The sequence below is a fragment of the Caretta caretta genome, chromosome 15 (genome assembly GCF_965140235.1).
Source record: "Caretta caretta isolate rCarCar2 chromosome 15, rCarCar1.hap1, whole genome shotgun sequence".
In the NCBI taxonomy this organism is placed as follows: domain Eukaryota; kingdom Metazoa; phylum Chordata; order Testudines; family Cheloniidae; genus Caretta; species Caretta caretta.
This window is the reverse complement of record NC_134220.1, coordinates 10,577,453-10,596,688: the sequence shown is the minus strand read 5'-3', so window position 1 is coordinate 10,596,688 and position 19,236 is coordinate 10,577,453. Positions and strand designations below refer to the sequence as shown.

General features: G+C 43.7%; 1 protein-coding gene across 3 annotated transcripts in view; it reads left to right on the top strand.

The window, feature by feature from the left end:
- Positions 1-35: 35 nt before the first annotated feature.
- The window catches only part of GCN1 (GCN1 activator of EIF2AK4), a 61,947-nt gene continuing 42,746 nt past the window's right edge, over positions 36-19,236 (top strand). For 2 of the 3 annotated variants that reach the window (XR_007352807.2, XM_048821193.2), the window contains exons 1-18: positions 36-154; positions 4,285-4,387; positions 6,785-6,848; positions 7,501-7,632; positions 9,140-9,248; positions 9,972-10,070; positions 10,157-10,291; positions 10,802-10,870; positions 10,958-11,066; positions 11,494-11,568; positions 12,220-12,348; positions 12,576-12,626; positions 13,115-13,213; positions 13,815-13,988; positions 15,389-15,541; positions 16,463-16,555; positions 18,443-18,518; positions 18,695-18,854. Coding sequence is in view for 2 of the 3 variants with exons in the window: in XM_048821193.2 (XP_048677150.1) it covers positions 137-154; positions 4,285-4,387; positions 6,785-6,848; positions 7,501-7,632; positions 9,140-9,248; positions 9,972-10,070; positions 10,157-10,291; positions 10,802-10,870; positions 10,958-11,066; positions 11,494-11,568; positions 12,220-12,348; positions 12,576-12,626; positions 13,115-13,213; positions 13,815-13,988; positions 15,389-15,541; positions 16,463-16,555; positions 18,443-18,518; positions 18,695-18,854 (1,848 nt within the window). In the remaining variant the exon portion in view is untranslated. Of the gene's footprint in view, positions 155-1,969; positions 2,066-4,284; positions 4,388-6,784; positions 6,849-7,500; positions 7,633-9,139; positions 9,249-9,971; positions 10,071-10,156; positions 10,292-10,801; positions 10,871-10,957; positions 11,067-11,493; positions 11,569-12,219; positions 12,349-12,575; positions 12,627-13,114; positions 13,214-13,814; positions 13,989-15,388; positions 15,542-16,462; positions 16,556-18,442; positions 18,519-18,694; positions 18,855-19,236 lie in introns of those variants that run through there. The other variant, XM_048821195.2, reaches the window with a different exon arrangement.

The window sequence follows — 19,236 nt, the reverse complement described above, 5'->3', positions numbered from 1 at the left end:
CAGGCCCCAGCCCCGCTCACTCGGGGTCAGGCCCCGCGCTCCCGGCATCTCTATAGCCACGAGCCCCGCCTCCTGGGCGGGTCTGCGCGTGACCCGGAACTGAGCCTCGTGGTGCTTCCGGGGTCAGGCCGGCGCGATGGCGGCCGACACGCAGGTGAGTGCGGGGGGCTGGGCCCAGCCGGGGGGCTGGAGGCGGCTCCGGGAGAGGCGCTCCCGCGGGCCGGCCGTGGTGCGGGCTCCGCTCTGGGGCTGTCCGTCTCCGCGGCCCGGTTCCTCAGCTTGGCCGCGCTCGGGCGGCCGCGTCACGGGGAGGTGGCGGTGGCGGTGGCTCGCGGGAGCCGGCCCCTGTCAGCGGGAGAAGGGACGTGGCAGTCGCGTCAGCCCCGGCCCTCGCCGGGCGCCGACCCCCAGCCAGCCCCGCGTGCTCTTCCCGAGCAGCCAGCCCGGCCGAGCGCGGGCCCAGCCCCGGGACAGGCCGAACGAGGCCGCGGGTCCCCGGCCGAGCTCGCGCCTGCCCCAGACAGCCTAGGCTCGCGGTGCGAGCCTGGCCCCGCCGCGGAGTCCGGCCCGGCTGCTCAGGGGATCGGAGCAGCCGCGCTGCTTCGCCCCGCGCGGGGAATGGGACGGGAGGCGTTTGTAGAGCGCGACTGTCGCGTCGTCTGTGTCCGTGCGAGATGGGAGTTGTCTGAGCCTCAGAGCCGGCGGGACGAGCCTTTCTCTGCCGCTGGGCCAGGCTCGGCGGGGGCGAAGGTCGGGGTTGGCTCAGCGTTTAACATCAGTGTTAAAAAGGCCCTTATGACGTTGAAACTTGCTCAGTTTCCAGCAAAAACAATCTGCTCTGGGCACCACCCCAGCCACTGAGACTTTTTGTGGTTCTACAGTTGCCTTGTTGTATCTTTTAAACAAATGTTTCTGTTGCCCTCTAAAAACCTTCACACAAACAGTAGAGGACATTGACCCCTTTTGTAAGGAAACCAATGAAACTGACTATATGGAAATACCTATCAAAAGTATAAAGTGAAAAAATCGATAAATATTTTCTCTAGTTTTCCAGTTTCTTTGGTCTTGACTGGTACTTGGAATGTGAGTAGGTTTAAAAAAATTCAGTAAATGTTCATTTAAAGACAAAAAGGGCTGTCCCTAATACATTGCAAAAAAATATGTACATAATAAAAATGTATTCCAGTTTAATCACATAGGATATTGCAATAAGACTTGTGCATGTGCTCACATGCATGTTCAGCTCTTTTTTAGGTGGAATCAGAACTGCTCCACTGTGTCCGATCCTATTATGTGTCTAACAGCTAATGAAGATTTATCAAGTGGTATGGATTTAGGCTTTAGGAACAGGAGAGTGAGTTCTGTCCATATTGCTGTGAAATTATAAATAGCTGTGATGTGCAGAAGAGTGACAACCATACAGTTCTTAGCTCATTTGTTACAATATTTTCCTCTTTTCTCTATATGCTTATGGTGATGCACTTTTCATTATTTTATGGAGGTTGCTTCAGAGAGCCCCTCCAAAGTCAGGTCTTATCTGGCTTGATATGTATGTTTAGACTTCACTTTTTCATGGACCTTTTTTCTTGTATAATTTACTAACGCATGTTTGTCTATATACATCTTAATAAAAAGAACAAGCAGTGGTGCATGAGACTTTTGCACAGTGACTCCTCGTCACCGAAATGGTGTGAATGATAAAAACTGCTCATTCCCTAAGTTAGTGGATCAATTGGGAACAACTGGAATATAATGCAGATTTAAAATTATCCCAAGCCTCTGAAAACAGAGGTGTATTCCTTGTAAATGGCTGTCACACCTATATATGGTCAATCAGCATCAGTACCTACTAGACATCTTGGATTTGTCTTTAACAATGGAAAGTTTTCTCTAAAATAGTTGCTCACATCTTCGTACCTTAACTGGTAGGCTGATGAACAGTTAATATTGATGACAACCATCTCTCAACAAATTCTGCAGGTTGCTAGCCAGATTTACCCTACCCTTTGCCCATCCTTGGAGAGAGGCACAAGGATTGGGATGGCTGAGTTGGCGGAAAGGGGAGGTAGGAATTTCCTAGAAATTTCAGTCAGCAATTTTGAGGGGTCTCTTGCACACGGACAAAAGCTTCATTGAGATCAATGGAGGCAGTTCATACTTCTCAAGAGCAAATCCTGCCATTTCCATGCATATGAAGGAACCTTTTATTACAAAACCAGTGGAGCTTTGCTTTGGAGGAGATGGATCAGGATTTGAGGAGTCCATGGAGGGGATGGAGTCCATGGAGGGCATGTGTTCCTGGGAGTGCAGGGCACAGTTCAGTTGGGCTCCCTGTGTGCCCCAGTATAACAGGGGCTTTGGATGGTGGATCAAGGCATCTCCACCTATGCTGTGGGGATACAGGCAGTATGGAGGCTATTCCAGCTTTGAAGTTGAAGTACTGTACATGAAGCATTTTAGGACTGCTCAGTCCGTGTGCTGGGTTGGGATTTTATATTTAGGTGGTTCTCATGCATCTACTGTTTCAGGTTGTCTGCAGGAAATTGACACTACATCAGTTGCTACTTGCCACCAGATGTGCCAAGCCCTGCTGTCAGCCTAGAACTAATTTCTTTTCATGCATGTTTTACAAAACTTTAATAATGTTTTAATATATTTAAAAATTAAGGAAACAGATTATTACTGGGTTTGGGATTTAAACATTCTCCTGCAGTGTTTTCAGTCCAGACATCACAACATGGTGCTAGTGCATGAAAACTGAAAAGTGAAACTGATTATACACCAAAGTGAAATTGAGTGGTCTAGTTCCACTTCTGAAGCTGGGTTAGGTGTAAAAAGTAAACAGACAGCATAAATGGTGAAAAGTAAATTACTGAAAGAAAACATTTAACAATCTAATTTCCACTTGTGTGGTAACATAGGAAAGAGGTTTTTTTATAAACAGGATGTGACTTTTTAAACCTGATAGACATTTCAGTTTAAAAGGAGACTAACCTACACAAACTCCATGAACATGTGACAGGTGTCTGTTAAGGTACAATGAAAAACCTTTCACTTGTTATTCCTCTTACATAATTTCATAACAATTGACAATGTGAAATACTCAATATATGAAATTAAGCCTGCAGCATAGACTGTCTCATGGAGGAAGCTCCCCTTAAATGAGTGAGTGAGTGCAGTCTAGGGAGGGATCTCAAACTCAAATCACCATGGGGGCCATATGAGGACTAGTACATTGTCCTGAGGGCTGCATCTCTGACACCCACTGCCCGGCCCCGCCCCTGCCCCACCTCTTCCCGTTCCAACCTGTTCTCCAAAGTCCCCTTCCCCAAATCCCCGCCCCTGCCCCGCCTCTTCTCCGCTTCCTCCCCTGAGTGTGGAGCTCCTCCCTCCTGGAAAAAGCTAAGCGCTGCCAAACAGTTGTTTGGCAGTGGGAAGTGCCTGGAGGTAGGCAGAGGAGCGGGGACGCAGGGAGCAGGGGGAGGAGAGTGTGGCGGCCTGCAGGAAATAACTCCGGGGAGGGTGCGAGGAGCTTGGTGGGCCGCAGGAAATAACCCTGTGGGCTGTGTGTTTGAGACCCCTGGTCTAGGGGCTAAAGTGCACCACTGGAAAGCAAAAGATCTGCATTCTATTCTGTTGCAAATTTTTTAACCTTTAAAGTCACATGTACTAGGCAATTGATTTTTCCAGTTCCTTGAGTGATTCACATGAGACATTGCATTGTAAATATAGTCTGTCCACTTTATAAAAGGGTAATTGGAGACTAATGGTAGTGTATATTACTGAGTGAGGATGCAGTGCCACATAAGAAGGTTGAAAATCAGAGAAAGGTCATCCTACTGTATATATGAAAGAGATTTTGAATTATCAAACGAGTAGAGGAGCGTCACTTTGTATGAGACTCTAATGATTCTTTCTTTTCATGTTTCAGAGTAACAGCTGTGTTAGTCTGTATTCGCAAAAAGAAAAGGAGTACTTGTGGCACCTTAGAGACTAACCAATTTAAGCTCATGGTCAAATAAATTGGTTAGTCTCTAAGGTGCCACAAGTACTCCTTTTCTTTTTTCTTTTCATGGATACAGGCAGGAGTTGTTGGCTTGCCAAGTACCATGGTGGTTTGGATGACTGTGTCTAACCACACCGGTCAGTTAGTAAGAGGAGTTGGCTGTCTGCAAAAGAGCACATTCTCCCTTCCCGGTGCTTCTGTTTGTTTTGGTTGTGCAGTCCATATGTTGATGGTGACAAAAGAGTGATAACTTTTTTTTGTATGAATGGCTGTTTTAGGTTTCTGATACACTGAAGAGGTTTGCTGTAAAAGTGACCACAGCCAGTGTGAAGGAGCGAAGAGAGATACTTAATGAACTGGGAAGATGTGTCACTGGGCAAGGTACTTGTATTTCATCTATTTAAAGCATTTGTTTGCTATTTCTTTCACAGAGAGTGTGGAATGGGTTTAGGCATGTGCTAAAGCAGCGTCTCCCAAACTTCATTGGTTCACATACCACTTTCTGAAAAAAATCATGGAGTGAATGGATGAAACATCAAGCTCATGTACCATCAGTGGTCCATTTACCACAGTTTGGAAACCCCTGCAGTGCATTTCATTTTAAAAGACCGGTGAAATATTTGTCCCTTTTTTGAGGCCTTAGGGCTGTAGGCATTGGACTATGTGCTTTCCCTTTAAGCAATTCTAACAATTGTGTGTCTGTGTCTGTATATATGTATACACAAGTACAAGGAGACATGAACCTTTAGCATGGCTTGCTGGTCCTGGAGATTTTGCCCGATTTTTCTGTTCTGCCCCTCTCCTCCTAAATAGCTCTAAACACCAACAGACCTTGATGTTATTCATAAGGAAAGACCACAGGCTCAGTTCAGTGGCAAAGACGCTCGGCCAGGTATATTGTTGACAAAGCACGGTACTAGTGTCCCATAGGAGCTACAGGTACGTTAACATGTATGCCTGCAACAAGGCAGCTGCTCAGTCCGCGCACCAGGATGCAGTCCCCTCGGCAAGTACAAAGTTGCCTTTCCTATGCCTTTCCCCTTTTATACATTGATACAAACAAGTTGCGTATTGCACTCCATATGGTTTTCGTTACTGTCCTGTACCTTGTGCCTGCTAGTTCAAAAACATCCCCATCCGTTATCTTGTCATCCCATCCTTTTCTTACGAGAGTCTGTGTGTTCCTGTCCCGTCTCCTAGGAATGTGTTTATGCCGTTATTTGAGAACACTGTACCATCCTCTCAGGTCAGGAGTGTGTTTACTTGGTGCGCTGCTATTTTGCCAAGGCCAGACCACTCTGGTTCATAGCCTTTGGTTATTTATTTATGCGTAGGATTCCAGCAAAGCCAAAAACAGGTATCTCAGATGAGAAGTGAAGATGTAAAGTGGTATTCCTGATTATTACATATTCCCATTGTAGAGGTGTCCTGGCAAATTTTTGTGAGATCAGATAAATTTTGCTGAGATGAAATTGCAGGAATGATTTAAATTTAGTTTCTCCACTTTGTTTTAACATGTTGTGTAGTGTAGTGTTGTTTTGTACTTTTAAACAGCTGCTGTGAACTACCCCAGAGGTGGCTGTTTTTCAGTGTTGACTGAAATGTTTCCTTTTTACATAAAGTTCATTGGAATCCTTCGAGGTGTAAAGGTGTTCTGTAAATGTGATGATAGTATTACTGGGCATGATAGCATGCCTCTTCTGAAAGGTGAATAAATAACTTCCAAAATGGTCCTGATCTAAGAGCAAGCAACCTATAGCTGATTACTCATCTGGGTCTGCCCTGTGGCATAACTCTGCCCCGCTGAGTCTGACCATAGTGAAAATGTATTCTCTACATTTGGAAAAAGGTAACTAAGAGGGTGATGAGGAAACATGCAGCAACAATTTTTGTATCTTGTTCAGCGTAGACATAAGAAAAGAGGAGGAGGAATGAAAATATAAAGGTTAAATCCTTCGGCAGATACTCATAAAATATTTGTGGACACTGAGATGCGGAGGGAGCCCTGTTTGATGCTGATGTCCAGTTGGTTTCACTCAAACTAGTGTTACCATATTTCATGTAGGAGGCTGGATCTTATATTATGCTTCTTGATTACAAAGCAAGCCTAGAAGTTTTAACTTGCTCTCTACAAATGATTAAGGACCTGATCCAGAGCTCACTGAAGTTGATGGAAAGACTTCCTTTGTATCTATGCACTCTATATCTGGTCCTAAGGTTGAATGTTTGTCTCAGCCATGGCTTTTAGGGTTTTTTGTATAAAATCATGCTCTTCATCACCCTGGTCAGTCTTTTACTAAATAAGACTCCTCCATGAATCATTACTGCAAACGTAGCTTTATATCTGTGCAGAGTAGTGGAGTATGGGATTTTCAAATGCTCTTAAATAATTTAAAATGCATTTATGATTGAAAATGAGGGGGTTTTTTTTGTATGGTGGTGGGTTTTTTTTAAAAAAAATACGATATTTATTTGACTTTTCTCACACTCTCCCATGGCAAACAATTTAATATTCAAGTATTGTGTGCTCTGATTTTTTCCCCACTTCTAAAAATTGAAATTCTGATTCCCATTTTTTTTTTGGGTCATGACAGTCAATCAGCCTTGGGCCCTGGTCCTGCAAACACTCACACACATGCTTAACTTAACTGCTGTGAAAAGTTTCAGTGGAATCATTGGGACTACTCACAGTAGTAAAAGGAAGCATGTGCATTTTTTCAGGATTGGGGCCTTAGTGATGATTCCCAAATAAACACTTTGGAATCCAATTTATTTCAGATCTGCCAGAGAGTGTGGTTAAAGGCCTTTGCAAACTATTCTGCCTCACCCTGCATCGTTACAGGTGAGTACGTGGGGCTGGGAAGGCTACATATCTGGTAGTTGTACTTGACTGCACTATCTTCCATATGGAAATAGTGTTGATGTGGAGTGTAGTATATAGAGAGATTTGTCATAAAAAATGCTGTCCAGTAATGTCGGCCCAACATTTAGAATCTGTAGAAAAACAAGTTTTATAACACCTAATAACAAAAATTCATCTTTTCAAATTAAAAACAAATTCAGATCTTGATCCTGAAAATCACTGTGCATGAGTGCATCCCTTTGCCCTTGCAGAGCTCCGTGAGTTGCAGGATCGGGCTGTAACTGAGCAATTTTCGGTTAGATTTAAAATGTGGTCTGTAGAAAAGAAGTGGTTGAAACCCCCCCTTGGGCCTGCCAGAATTAATTGTTAATCTTGTGTCATGGGATGAGAATTGTTGTGGTGGTCCTCTAGTCAGGTCAGGCTGTGTGTTGAGGTAGGATATGGGGCATTCTGCCATGCGTGTAGATGATACAGAACCTTCTTCACCTGTTGGAACGGTAAAGATATACTGGCTGTTGGCCAGACTGATGAGAAGAGGAAGCAGAACCCTGTGTGTGGAATCTAGAATTTAATATCTGAAACACTGACAAGATTTGTAACATTTACAGAAAATGTTTCCTTTTCTCTATAGAGATGCAGCGTCCCGCAGAGCCCTGCAGTCAGCTCTCCAACAGCTTGCAGAGTCTCAGCCAGAAGCAACTGCAAAGAACCTTCTGCAATCCCTGCAGTCTTTAGGGATCAGTGGCAAGGCTGGAGTTCCAAGGTGAGGGCTGACTGCTATTCCCGTTGCTGTGCATGAAACCATTTCATGAAATACTGCCAGTCAGCTTCTTGCATCCAGAATTGAAGCTTTACCACTGAGAGGGGTTAACTCTTACTTTTGCAAGCAGAATTAGGGAAAGTTGATGGTTCGTATTTTATTCTCATTTACCACGTCAACCATCTTGCCATAGAAGCAACATGATTTCCAAGAAGGTGACTCAAACTTCTGCCAAAGCCTGTTTCGACTCTGATTGGAGAGTACTGCGGCTAGTACTTCTTTATGCAGACGAAGCACACTGAATGCCCATTGGGAAGGGAGAGGCTTAGTTCTAGTGAAATTCAGATAGCAGGGTTGGGCTGGATTACAGTTTCCTTTCAGTAGCGTTCAAATACAGGACGACTTGTTTTAAGCTGCTTTATCAAGGAATGACCAGGAAAGGGACACTTGTTCAGCTATTTAATTTCAAGACATTATTATAGACATTCTTAGCTTTGGTACCTTAATCTGCTTTGGGTTGGTTCTCTGGTGCAGGGGTAGTCAATAGGTGGACCGTGTTTTAGATTCAGTTCTAAAACACTTTATTGCTGTTGTATTACAGTAGCAACCAGAGATTCCAGTTAGGGGAATGGGTCCAGAAGGCCAGAAGTAACCATTATGATTGAGCAAGACCGCTAGCATAACACAGACCACAGAACTTCACCCTGTGATTCCTGCATCAAGCCCAATAACTAGGGATTTGAATTAGAGTATTTTTAGAAAAAATGTCCAATCTCAATTTATCCATGTAATGTTGTATTTACTCCTCTAGTTACTGTCTGATAGCAGCTGGTTCTTAAGGGACTCTGATCCTATTATTGTCTATAAGGATGTTGGCTATGACATTGTACCTTGAAGGAGAGAGAGGTCAAATGGGGGTTTGATTTTTAGAGCTCTGACAGACATGTGAAGGATTCATCTTCTGCCATCACCTTGGGAGAGAGCTGAGGATTACAACAGAGATAGGAAATAGATCTGGCACAAATCAGAAATAAGGGTATTGTGCCAAAGTGGCTGAGGGTGAATGATAAGTGAGTGGTCATTCAGTAATCTGAGAAGTGCAGTCCAGTCTGCCTACAGAAGAGAGCAACTGATGAGAGGGCTGGGTTACTTGCAGCCCACAGTTTCAACTTGCAAAATGTTTGCCTCTCCCTTCTGTACTGGCCTTAGGGATCTCCACAGATCTTAGGGATCTTTCTCATATTGTGGTTTGGCATCCCCAGAAGGCAAGGTTTGGCCTTTTGATGTGTTGTTCAGAGGATTCTGAATGTTTAAAGTGTGCTAATTAGTGGTGCTGAGAAATGATTTAAAACCTGAGACTTCAGCTGTTTTTCTAACAAGGTGACAAGGTGCTTCACTAACAAGGTGACAAATTCCAGTTTGGGCATAATAATGTGTGTGTCCTGGGTTAATAACACTGAGCAATATCCCTGGAACTATAGACTCACTTCTTTTCCCCTTTCTATGGCAGTAAGAGCAGTGGATCTGCAGCTTTGCTGGCTCTCTCCTGGATTTGTTTGCTTGTGCGCATAGTCTTCCCAACACGTGACAAGAGAGAAGGAGAAACATGGAAAAAGCTGGTAGGTACTTTTGTGCTCTGGAAAGGTATCTTGCCCCTCAGGGATAAGGAAGAGTCTTTGAAGTATTGTGTATTTCCAGGCTAATGTGAAGAATCCTGAATGTGACTGTGGGCTCAGTAGTGGTGATTGTAACAGCTGGTGTTACATTAAAACCCACCTTATAGGGCTTTCTCATCCCTTTGTTTACCCTATACACTTCATATAGTTTTTTGGTCTCCCTTATTCTGGTAAAAGAGGCAGGAGGTATTGAGATTAATAGTCTTGGCTAGAGCCAGGCAAACTTGCTCTGTACACTTCTGTCTGGCAACAAAACTGTTTCTAGTCTGGGATACCCCCTGGATCTGTTAGCAATGCAGCTGAATCCCAACCTGCAGTATCCTGTGCTGGTCTCATCCTGGGTGTCTCCTAAGCAGGTTGCCAATTATACCACGTTTGGGATGGTGTAAAGAAGCTTTTCACTTTGTTTTCTCTCGATTGGTTGGTCTGTCCTGTGGACCTTATTCCTGCCACCTTGGATTGCAGTACCAACTGGAGAGGTGAAACTGCTGTTCTCTTTACAATGCTCACATGAAAATGTATTTGAAATCCTGTTTAAAGTCATTTGTGTTGAGGAAGTTGCTGATAAAGATCCTAGAAGCCTTACTCCAAGTTAGAGTGGACGTTAATTGTTTTTTTCTCAAGTGGTAAGTGTGTGAATGTCTCTTTTCCTATTTCTCTTGGCAGGTGGAAGTTCAGTGTTTGCTTCTATTAGAAGTTCTGGGAGGTTCTCACAAGCATGCAGTGGCTGGAGCTGTGAAGAAATTGAACAGGCTTTGGAAAGAGGTGACACATGGGTTGACACAGTGACCTAATTCACTGACTTTTCTAGTGTCACTTGAGTAAATGTATCTTATGGTTCTTCTCAACAGAACCCAGGGCTGGTGGATCAGTACCTGTCTGTCATTCTCAGTCTAGAACCAAACCAGAGCTATGCTGCAATGCTGGGGTTTCTGGTGCAATTCTGCACGAGCCAGAAAGAAATGGATGTTGTTAACAGACACAAGGTAAATAAGAACACTGGCTCCTCTTTCTCCTCCATAATAATCAGAATGATTTTCTATTGGGAAGGGATAGAAATGTTACAGCAAGGCTGGTGCTTTACATCTGTCTGTCTGATAGTAAAGTGAGATTGCTCTGATTAAAGCTCAGGTATCCTGATCTGAGTTATGTTTAGGGAGACCGTTGGCACACCCAGCTCTTCAGTGTATCTCTTGCTTCTAGGGAGATGGCCAAGATGCTTGCTTTCCCTATCTCTGTATCCTGATTTCAGGAATGGAGCTGAGCACCTAGCTCTCTGTGGATTTTGTGTGTTCAGGCTGGCAGATAGGGCAATGAACCATGCTTCCTAGTGGACCTGTGTGTGAGGGAGTGGTAATAGAACTGAAATTCAGCTTGAATGGGACTATGGGACTTTTGGGGGAAGGAAGATGGGGCATGATCTTTGGCTCCCTGCTGGCATTCAGGGAGTGTGAGCAAGTTGTGACATGACTGTAATGGATGTTCTGCTTGTTCAGAGTGCCCTTCTGGATTTCTACATGAAGACCATCGTGATGAGTAAGACAAAACCTCAGAAGCACTTGCTGGTGAGAGACATGTGGCACTGTTTATACTTTTGTCCCAGGTATAATGTTTGCTGCTGTGCTGGGCGCCTGACTGTGTTCTCTCTGCAGGATAACTGTGCCCCCCTCCTCCGATATGTGACTCACTCTGAATTCAAGGACCTGGTCCTACCAACTCTGCAGAAATCCCTACTGCGGAGCCCTGAGAACGTGATTGAAAGTGAGTCTTCTCTAAAGCAACATGGGGTGGGGGCATGAATAGTTGTTACTTGGAGTTCAGGAGTTGGTATGGGGAATAGGAGAATGCCACCCATTGGACTGTGCTCAGGCAGACTCTTTGCCTGTGAGCTCGGTGGCAGGTTGGCTGGCTCCTATGGGGTGGGTGTGGAGAGGTAGCATTGGTGATGTGATCCCAAGTGGCTGGGTGTGTGGTGTCTACTGCTTGCGGGGAACAGACTTTCAGAGCTGAATGTGTAGAATTATTTTGAGTAAATTTGTGCATTGGGAGGCAGTTTCTATGGTTTTCTTTCCATTTCTCATGGCAGCAACTCCTCTCTAATGGTCTCTGACGGCTTGGACTGTGTGAGGTTACTGCCAGGCTAGAAGCCAGTTGTTGTTTAACACCATAACTTCTTTTCTGTCCCCAGCAATCTCCTGCTTGCTAGCATCCGTGACTCTTGATCTCAGCCAGTATGCTGTGGACATCGTGAAAGGACTGGCCAGTAAGTGCCATGACCTCTGGATGGGTTGACAGATTCTTAGCAGGACTCCCTACAACTCCGACTGTGCCTGTGTGTTTATGATTGCCATATTGTTAGCGCCATTCTTGACTATGAAGATGTCCTTGTCATTGTGGGTGGGAGGCGATACTGTGATATGGAATTAAAATATTGCACATTAAACTTTTGAAAAAAATTGGGGTTTCAGTTCTAGCAATCTTATGGCTGCCTGAGGCCTGTTGTGCAAAGTGGTTTAGTAGCAGGACGATGGCTGCTTTTGGGGTAAGGCACAGAACAGGGAATTAAGAGACTTGGCTTCTGTTTCCAGCCTTGCTACAGACTAGCTTTGTGATGCTGGGCAATTCACTTAATTCTGTGTGCCTCAGTATCTCCATTGGTAAAATAGGGAAGTATCATTCCAATCTCACAGAGGAGTGGAGTGTACATTTATTTAATGTCTGTAAAATGCTGTAGAACTGTGGAGTTAATAGTAACAATATTGATTATATGCCCTGCCAAAATGGAAGGGAGGAAATTCTCACTTGGCCAGAAGCTAAGGCAGGCCACATGGATTGCACAAAGATGACTCTGCACCCTGTTGAGGAGATGTGCGTAGCTCTTGAGTAACTCTTAGCTTGTATATTCCATTTTTAGGTCAATTGAAATCCAACAGTCCACAGCTGATGGATGAGGCAGTGGTGGCATTAAAGAATCTGGCTCGACAATGCAGTGATCCATCGGCTGTGGAGTTGCTGGGGAGACACCTGTTTGCCATCCTGGGGGGTAAGTAACTTATGAGTCAGTCAGTGCAGTTCAGCTGAAGTTTGCTTGCTTTGAGGAGTGTTCCATGTCGTATGTCAGCTGTAAGTTGAATAGAGCCAGCATGATCTGGATCAGATGAAAGGCTGAACAGTTTTCTGGTAAAAAATAGTCTGTCTCTCTCATGGATTTAATGCCCCAGTTAGATTGCTTGCTACCAACTCTCTCACCACCATGTTTTTTGTTGACAGGTTCTGAGGGGAAACTGACGGTTGTGGCTCAGAAGATAAGTGTCCTTTCAGGTAAGGCTCCTGGAAGAAAGTAGAGAGGTTTATTCTACAGTGGAACAGATTTAGCAGAAAGATGAGTACGTGAGCTATCAGTGTCTGGGCTGAGAGCTCCCAGCCCAGTAATTCTTAACCAGCCATGGCTAGAGGGTCTTGGGTGAAGGTACATATTATTGCCTGCAGGCTAATGGCCTTCTGCTGTTTAAGTAGGTTGATGGCTGTTGGTGGCCATTAGAGACCAGTGGAATTCAGAAAGCTTTAAAATGTGTAGCCAAAGAATGAGGATTACGTGGTTGCAGCAATGATTGAAATTTAGAGAGAGGTCCTGCAGGTACAGAACCTGGTGGATGGCTAAATCCAGAACTGGTGCAGCGATGGAGAGAAATTTGGACAGGCAGGGTTGAATGGGATTGAGCTATGAGGTGTTGGTTGTAGCCTACATTGTCTGGTTTGCAGTAACTCTTGTAGTAGGGCACAAACCAGGGAGGGTTTTGTCGTTTTAGGAATTGGCAGTTTTAGTCATCATGTGGTTTCTGGATCTTCAAGTCAAGCTCTGAGTGGAACCATGGCTGAACTTTTCATCCCTTTCCTGCAACAAGAAGGTGAGGACACAGTTTTCTTTGTTCTGGATCCTGCCCAGCTTCATTGAAGCCAGAGTAGGATTTTGGTGCAGATCATGTTTAGCTGAAGATCACTTTGAAACACAGCTGTTGAGTTGCTGGATCCTTTGTGTACACCAGGGGTTCTCAAACATCATTGCACTGCGACCCCCTTCCGACAACAAAAATTACTACACGACCCCAGGAGTGGGGACTGAAGCCTGAGCTCTCCCACCTGGGCCCCGCTGCCCTGGCGGGTGTTCCAAAGCTGAAGCTCAAGGGCTTCAGCCCCAGGTTGGGGGGGCTTGTAACCTGAACTGTAGCCCTTGGGCTTCGGCTTTGGCTCCGGGGCCCAACAAGTCTACTGCCAGCCCTGGTGACCCCATTAAAACAGGGTTCCGACCCACAAGTTGAGAACCGCTGGAATAGACCCTCATTCTATAGTGATAAAACAGCCTTGTAGAGAAAATATGCTATGTAAGTTCAGTTTGAAGTGTAGCGATGGATTATCCTTTCCATCACTCCTCAGCATCTTCCTGCTACCTTGTCACTGCATTCGTGGGTTTGAGATAGCTGTGTTGACTTTCTCTGCATTTCTTCCCAGTCCATGAAGGCACTTTGGTACATGCTGTCTCTGTCCTTGCTCTTTGGTGTAATCGGTTCACCACAGAAGTTCCCAAGAAGCTTGTAGAGTGGTTAAAGAAAGCCTTCAGCCTTAAAACCTCTACTTCAGCTGTGAGACATGCCTACCTGCAATGCATGCTAGCCTCTTTCAAAGGTAAACTTTACGATCATAACTCTTACAGTTATGCAGGGGAACAGAAGGGTAATTGAATCTCATTCTTCTAGGTGTAAACTGATCATTGCAGGGATATAGATAGATTCTGTGTGGCAAATTGTTTCTGAAGTAAAGGTCTTCAGAAACCACAAACTTTTGGTGCTCCTTTGAGAACTGCTTTCACTGGCCCTCATCATTGTGGACTCAAAATTTGACTGTAGAGTAACAATCTCTGTAGTCTAAATAAAATATATAATATACGTTTAAATAAATCCACTGTTACTGAGACTGTATAAACCAAAGAGATGATCAGCATTGGTGTAGCTGAACAATAAATGCAAATATTATACAGATACTGTGGAACTGCCTTCATTTTCTCATTGTGAGTGACTGAATTTGGACTTTCTAAGTGAACCCTGCATTTCTGTCTACCAGGAATCTTGTCTATTTTTATGAGGGCAGAAGCAAATACTTTGAGAACTAAATTAGTCACGAGAGCTAGGATCCTGCAATGAGACCCATGTAGGCAAACTCCTGAGGTTGTTGGGGCTTCATCGGGGTGCATGGGTCTGCTTGTGTGCAACTGCTCATGGGATCAGGAATCAAGGCATTAATATTACAAAAATGGAAATTACCCATTCATCTTGATTGTGCCTTTGGTTTGACCTACCTGGCAAACCTTGAGAATTTTTTTTCCAAATAACTGATAAATATGAAGAATATAAAGATATTGATCTCATTCTTGGATTTTTTTTTATGGTTAAAACACTCTTTCTTGACTGACTTCAGAGTTTTGTGGTGATACATATTTGGAAATGTTTCTTTTTGTTTATAGTATTTTGTGTTACATCTTGTTTTGGAAATTTAAAAAAGGTAGGTAGTTTTGAATGTTAATTTAAAGGATATTTAAATTTGAAAGCCAAAGGTAGAATCCTGTGATTTTTTTTTTTTGATTGTTTGAGATGAGAGGGGTGCTCACAGACCTTCCAATACAGTCCGCTTTGCCTCGTTTCAGAAAACGTACTCTGTTCAGGAAACATTCTCTGTCAAATGCAAGGAAACTGGGTGGAATTTGAGTGGATGAGTAATTGTGTAGCATTGGATCAGAATCTTTCACTTGTGAACAGAAATTCAGAGAGAGAAGGCAGCATGCTCCTGAGGAGGGAGGAGTGGGGAAGTGCCTCTGTTTGCCGTGGCTTAAAATTTAATTACAGTGGTGATGTAAGGAACTAGAGTCCTTTTGGCAGATTATCTGTTCTGGAGATGTAGACTTTTCCCAATGGTCTCTCTAGTTCATTTCCATAACTGGATTTGTGACAACAGAAGAGCTGTTAGAATCTTTCAGTGTAGATCCAGGAAGTCCACCTTCTCTTGCCTCTTATCTCTTCCTGTTTCCTCAGGCGACACGTTATTACAGGCAATGGACTTATTACCAATGCTTATCCAGACAGTGGAAAAGTCTGCATCTCAAAGTACGCAGGTTTCCATGGTAACGGAAGGAGTTGCTTCTGCTTTGCTGATCTGTAGGATGTCTTTGGCTGATGCACTAACTGGTAAGAGCCCACAAATGAACAAGTTACCAGGACAGTGACAGTGGATTTGTGATATATGTCATATTCTTAGTCTGTTTGTTGCTTCCTCATAGAGAATCCTTGTCCGTTTGTAAGCTAGTTAAAGTATAAACCATGGTAAGATTTATCCCATGTGGAGCTAATGCAGGCAGATCTCATGTGAGTGAGACTACGCAGAATTGTTACTGTGCCATAGCTGTGAAAATCCCAGCCTCCGGTGCCTTAGTTGGTGCAGCATGCCTTTTTAGTGGTTTCTCTTCTTACAGAAAATCTTCACGTAGGTGTTAAATTCCCATAATTCTTGACTGAGGCATCGATTAAACCAGCATTAAGAACATCCTTTTTCTTTTGTAACACTTTTTCTCTTTCTTTGGAGCGTGGTGGGATTGGAAACTTGGGAAATGATCCTCTAAAGAAGTAGCTGGGGACGCCACCATCCATTAGAGTAGCAAAGGTTATATGCTTCCAATTAAATACTGCCACCAAAGCCTCTTTCCAAGAACTGTCCAAACCCAGGTATCTGCTAGGGCAAAACTCCTCTATTCAGCTTCCTCCCCTTCAATGTTTGGATCACTTGAAAGACTTGTCCTCGGAAAGTCTGGATGAGACAGAGATGCATGTGTAAATGGGGCTTTCTAGTTCTTGTAATCTCTTGGTTCATAAGTAAATGTCTGTAGTAGAAAGTGCTGTTGTAACAGGGCTGTGGGTGGGTGTGTAGGCGGTATACATTCTGCGATAGCGGAAAGTTGTGGTAGCTTTATACCTGAAGAGCAGTGAAGGTAGAGAACCCCAATTTAAGAGACAGGATTGAACTATGTTTCAATGAAAGAAGTAATTGCATGGTAAATCTGGCCTTATTTTGAGTTACCTTGATGGAAGAATCTCTCTCTCTCTCTCTCTCAGAGTCCAAGCTGAGTGGTTTCTGGCAGCTGATTCTAGATGAGAAAAAGCAAATATTCACTTCTGAGAAGTTCTTGCAGTCTGCATCAGAGGAAGGTGAGTTGTTAAATGTGATCAGAGTTCATTCGTACATAGCCAGTTCCTGTTTAATCCTGTTATTTGGGATTTTACAAGAGCTTCTTCTGCTTATTAGCCATATTGTCTGACACTCACAGGGTCAGATTTCAGACTAAAGTGAACAGACTGCTCTCTCAAAGGGCCTATCTAGTCTACTGATGATCCTCTTTTAATGTGAATTTGTTGGTTACCGATTACTTTGAAACACCTTGTGAAGTGTCTAGATTAGCATTTAACAAATGTTGTTCCATGACAGAAATAATTGTGGAGTATCTAGAGCAGTCATAGATTATCACAAATTTTAGTTTAGAGAAACCCAAAGGGTGAGGTCTGGTGGAGGAAAGCAAAAAAAGGGAGAAGTAGTGGTGTGTTGGGAAAGAAAATGTATGGGAGAAAGAGAGATTTGTGGAGGAGGAATAATCTGGGAGACAGAAAATCTGTTGCGCTATAAATTATCGTGAGTGCTGTCTCCATTTTGTCCTCCAATGTTCAAAATGAATTAAAAAGATTTAAAAGAAAAATTAACAGAACATGTGTCCAGAAAAACATGACCTTTTCAATCAAAATATTTGAAAATGAGCTGAGTAATTAGTTCTCAAAGTGATTTTATGAGTGCAGAGCTTTGAAGATGTAAATCTTTCTAAATTTGTAGTAGTATTATTTCTCCTTTACTCACCATGATCGCAGTTCAGGAGTCAGAGTTCTCCTTTTCTCCTGATGACATTAGTGTTGCTGAAAGATGTTGTACTCGTCATCTTGTTCCTGTTGAGAGCAGAGATATGCACACAACAACTCTATGAACATGGCGGTCACGAACAAGGTGCTAATGTTGTTTCCCTGACTAGTATGGACAGGGATTTTTTTCTCAAGACAATGATAGCAAAACAGTATTACAGAGATGTGATGATAGCCAGGGCGCATGTGTTCTGTGCTGCTGCAGAATCCACCCTTTACTATAAAATTATGCTTCAGAATCTAAGCTTTCATTTAAAAGAAGAAGTTTCCTGCTCTCGCTGTTGTGAAGGAAACTTTGGAAACACTAACAGAGATCCTCCTGAGTCTGCAGACAACCTGAAATACTATCCCTCAGATACTTGAACAGCCCCTGTTAATTGCAGTTACATTTTAACTCTGGAGCCTAACGCTGACAGTGTAAGTGACCAATTGTTAAATGTTTCACTACAGATTAAGTAAGCAGAAAGAGCCAACTAAGTTGCTTAACAATACCAAACCATTTCTGGTGACTTTCTGGTTGCCAAAAAGCCCCACTTTCCCCTTATCCAAGTGCCAAAACCTTCAGCGTCTCTCAACATCTTCCATCATGCAGCTATATGTTGTTGAGACAAAAACCAGGGGCATGCTGAAAAAGAGAATCTGAGGATGGCCTAAATTAAGTAGCACAGACTATTGTACCAATAGTAGTATATGCTCATTTTTGAATGAAGCTGCACCAGAATGCCACAGATACTAGGGCGTTGCTGCAGAATTTAGGTCCATCATGTCGCAGGGTACATAAGATCTTGTCTGTAGCCCAGTTTCTATAACCCGGTATCAGACAAAAATTGTCCCCACTCACATTGCTCGGAGGAAATCATGCTAGACCCCTGCTAGTAACAGTCCTGTTCAGTTACATTTGGTACTTCCAGTATGGACAAAATCTTAGTTGCTTGTGATACTGTTACCCCTTACACAGGATCAGTAGAGGATGTTCCTTGGCAGCTATGGAAGGATCGGTTTTTCAGATATGTTGTTCTGAAGTGTCCTGTGTACTCTTTGTCTGCTCATAGGTTAAGATCCAGCCTCTTTAAACCCACAGTAAGTAAGCCCTCACGCTGTTTGTCTTACGTGTCTTGTGTTTCTCTACAGCCATGTGCACGGTATTGCAGCTGACCGAGCGCCTCCTCTTGGATCATGCACATCGGCTCCCTGAAAATAAAGTTCAGTACGTAGAAATTGTCTATTTTAATTGGATGCAGTTAACTTGCTGAAATATTAACGCAGGCAGTGGAGAGGGAGGTCTTGGGACTTTACACAGAGAGGCTGGACTTTTTGTATCTACATGTCTGAATGTTCTGCCTGACTAGCTCCCTTGCTGAACTTGTTTCTCTCTGTTTTCAGACAGTATCACCGAGCCCTTGTTGCAGTACTGCTGAGCCGGAACTGGCATGTTCGTAGGCATGCCCAGAAGACGGTTAGGAAACTCTTGTCCTCACTTGGAGGGTACAAGTTGGCCTATGGGATCTTGGAGGAGCTGAAAACAGTTCTCAAGTCTCATAAGGTGAATGATCACCAGGTCTATTCCCTTGCCACTAGTTTCTAGTGTCATGCAGATTTAGCCTCTGTAATCCCTTTGCTATTAATGTTGCTGCACAACATGATGTCAAAACCAGAATTTTGGCTTTATAAAGGATGTTGTGTTAATGATCCCACATAACACCACTCCTTCCTTACTAGACTTCCATAAGGTGTCCAGGACCTTTCAGGTGATTTATCTTTCCTTGTGACCCCAGTTGTCCTCACTATCCCTCCTATGCCTCTGTTTGGGGAGGAAGACTTCCACCTTCTATTTGCCTGTGTTTTTTTGTCTAAGTAACCTAACCCATTTCCCCTTGTTCTCCCCCCCACAAGATGTTCTTGTTAAACCCTGGATTTGTGCTGGA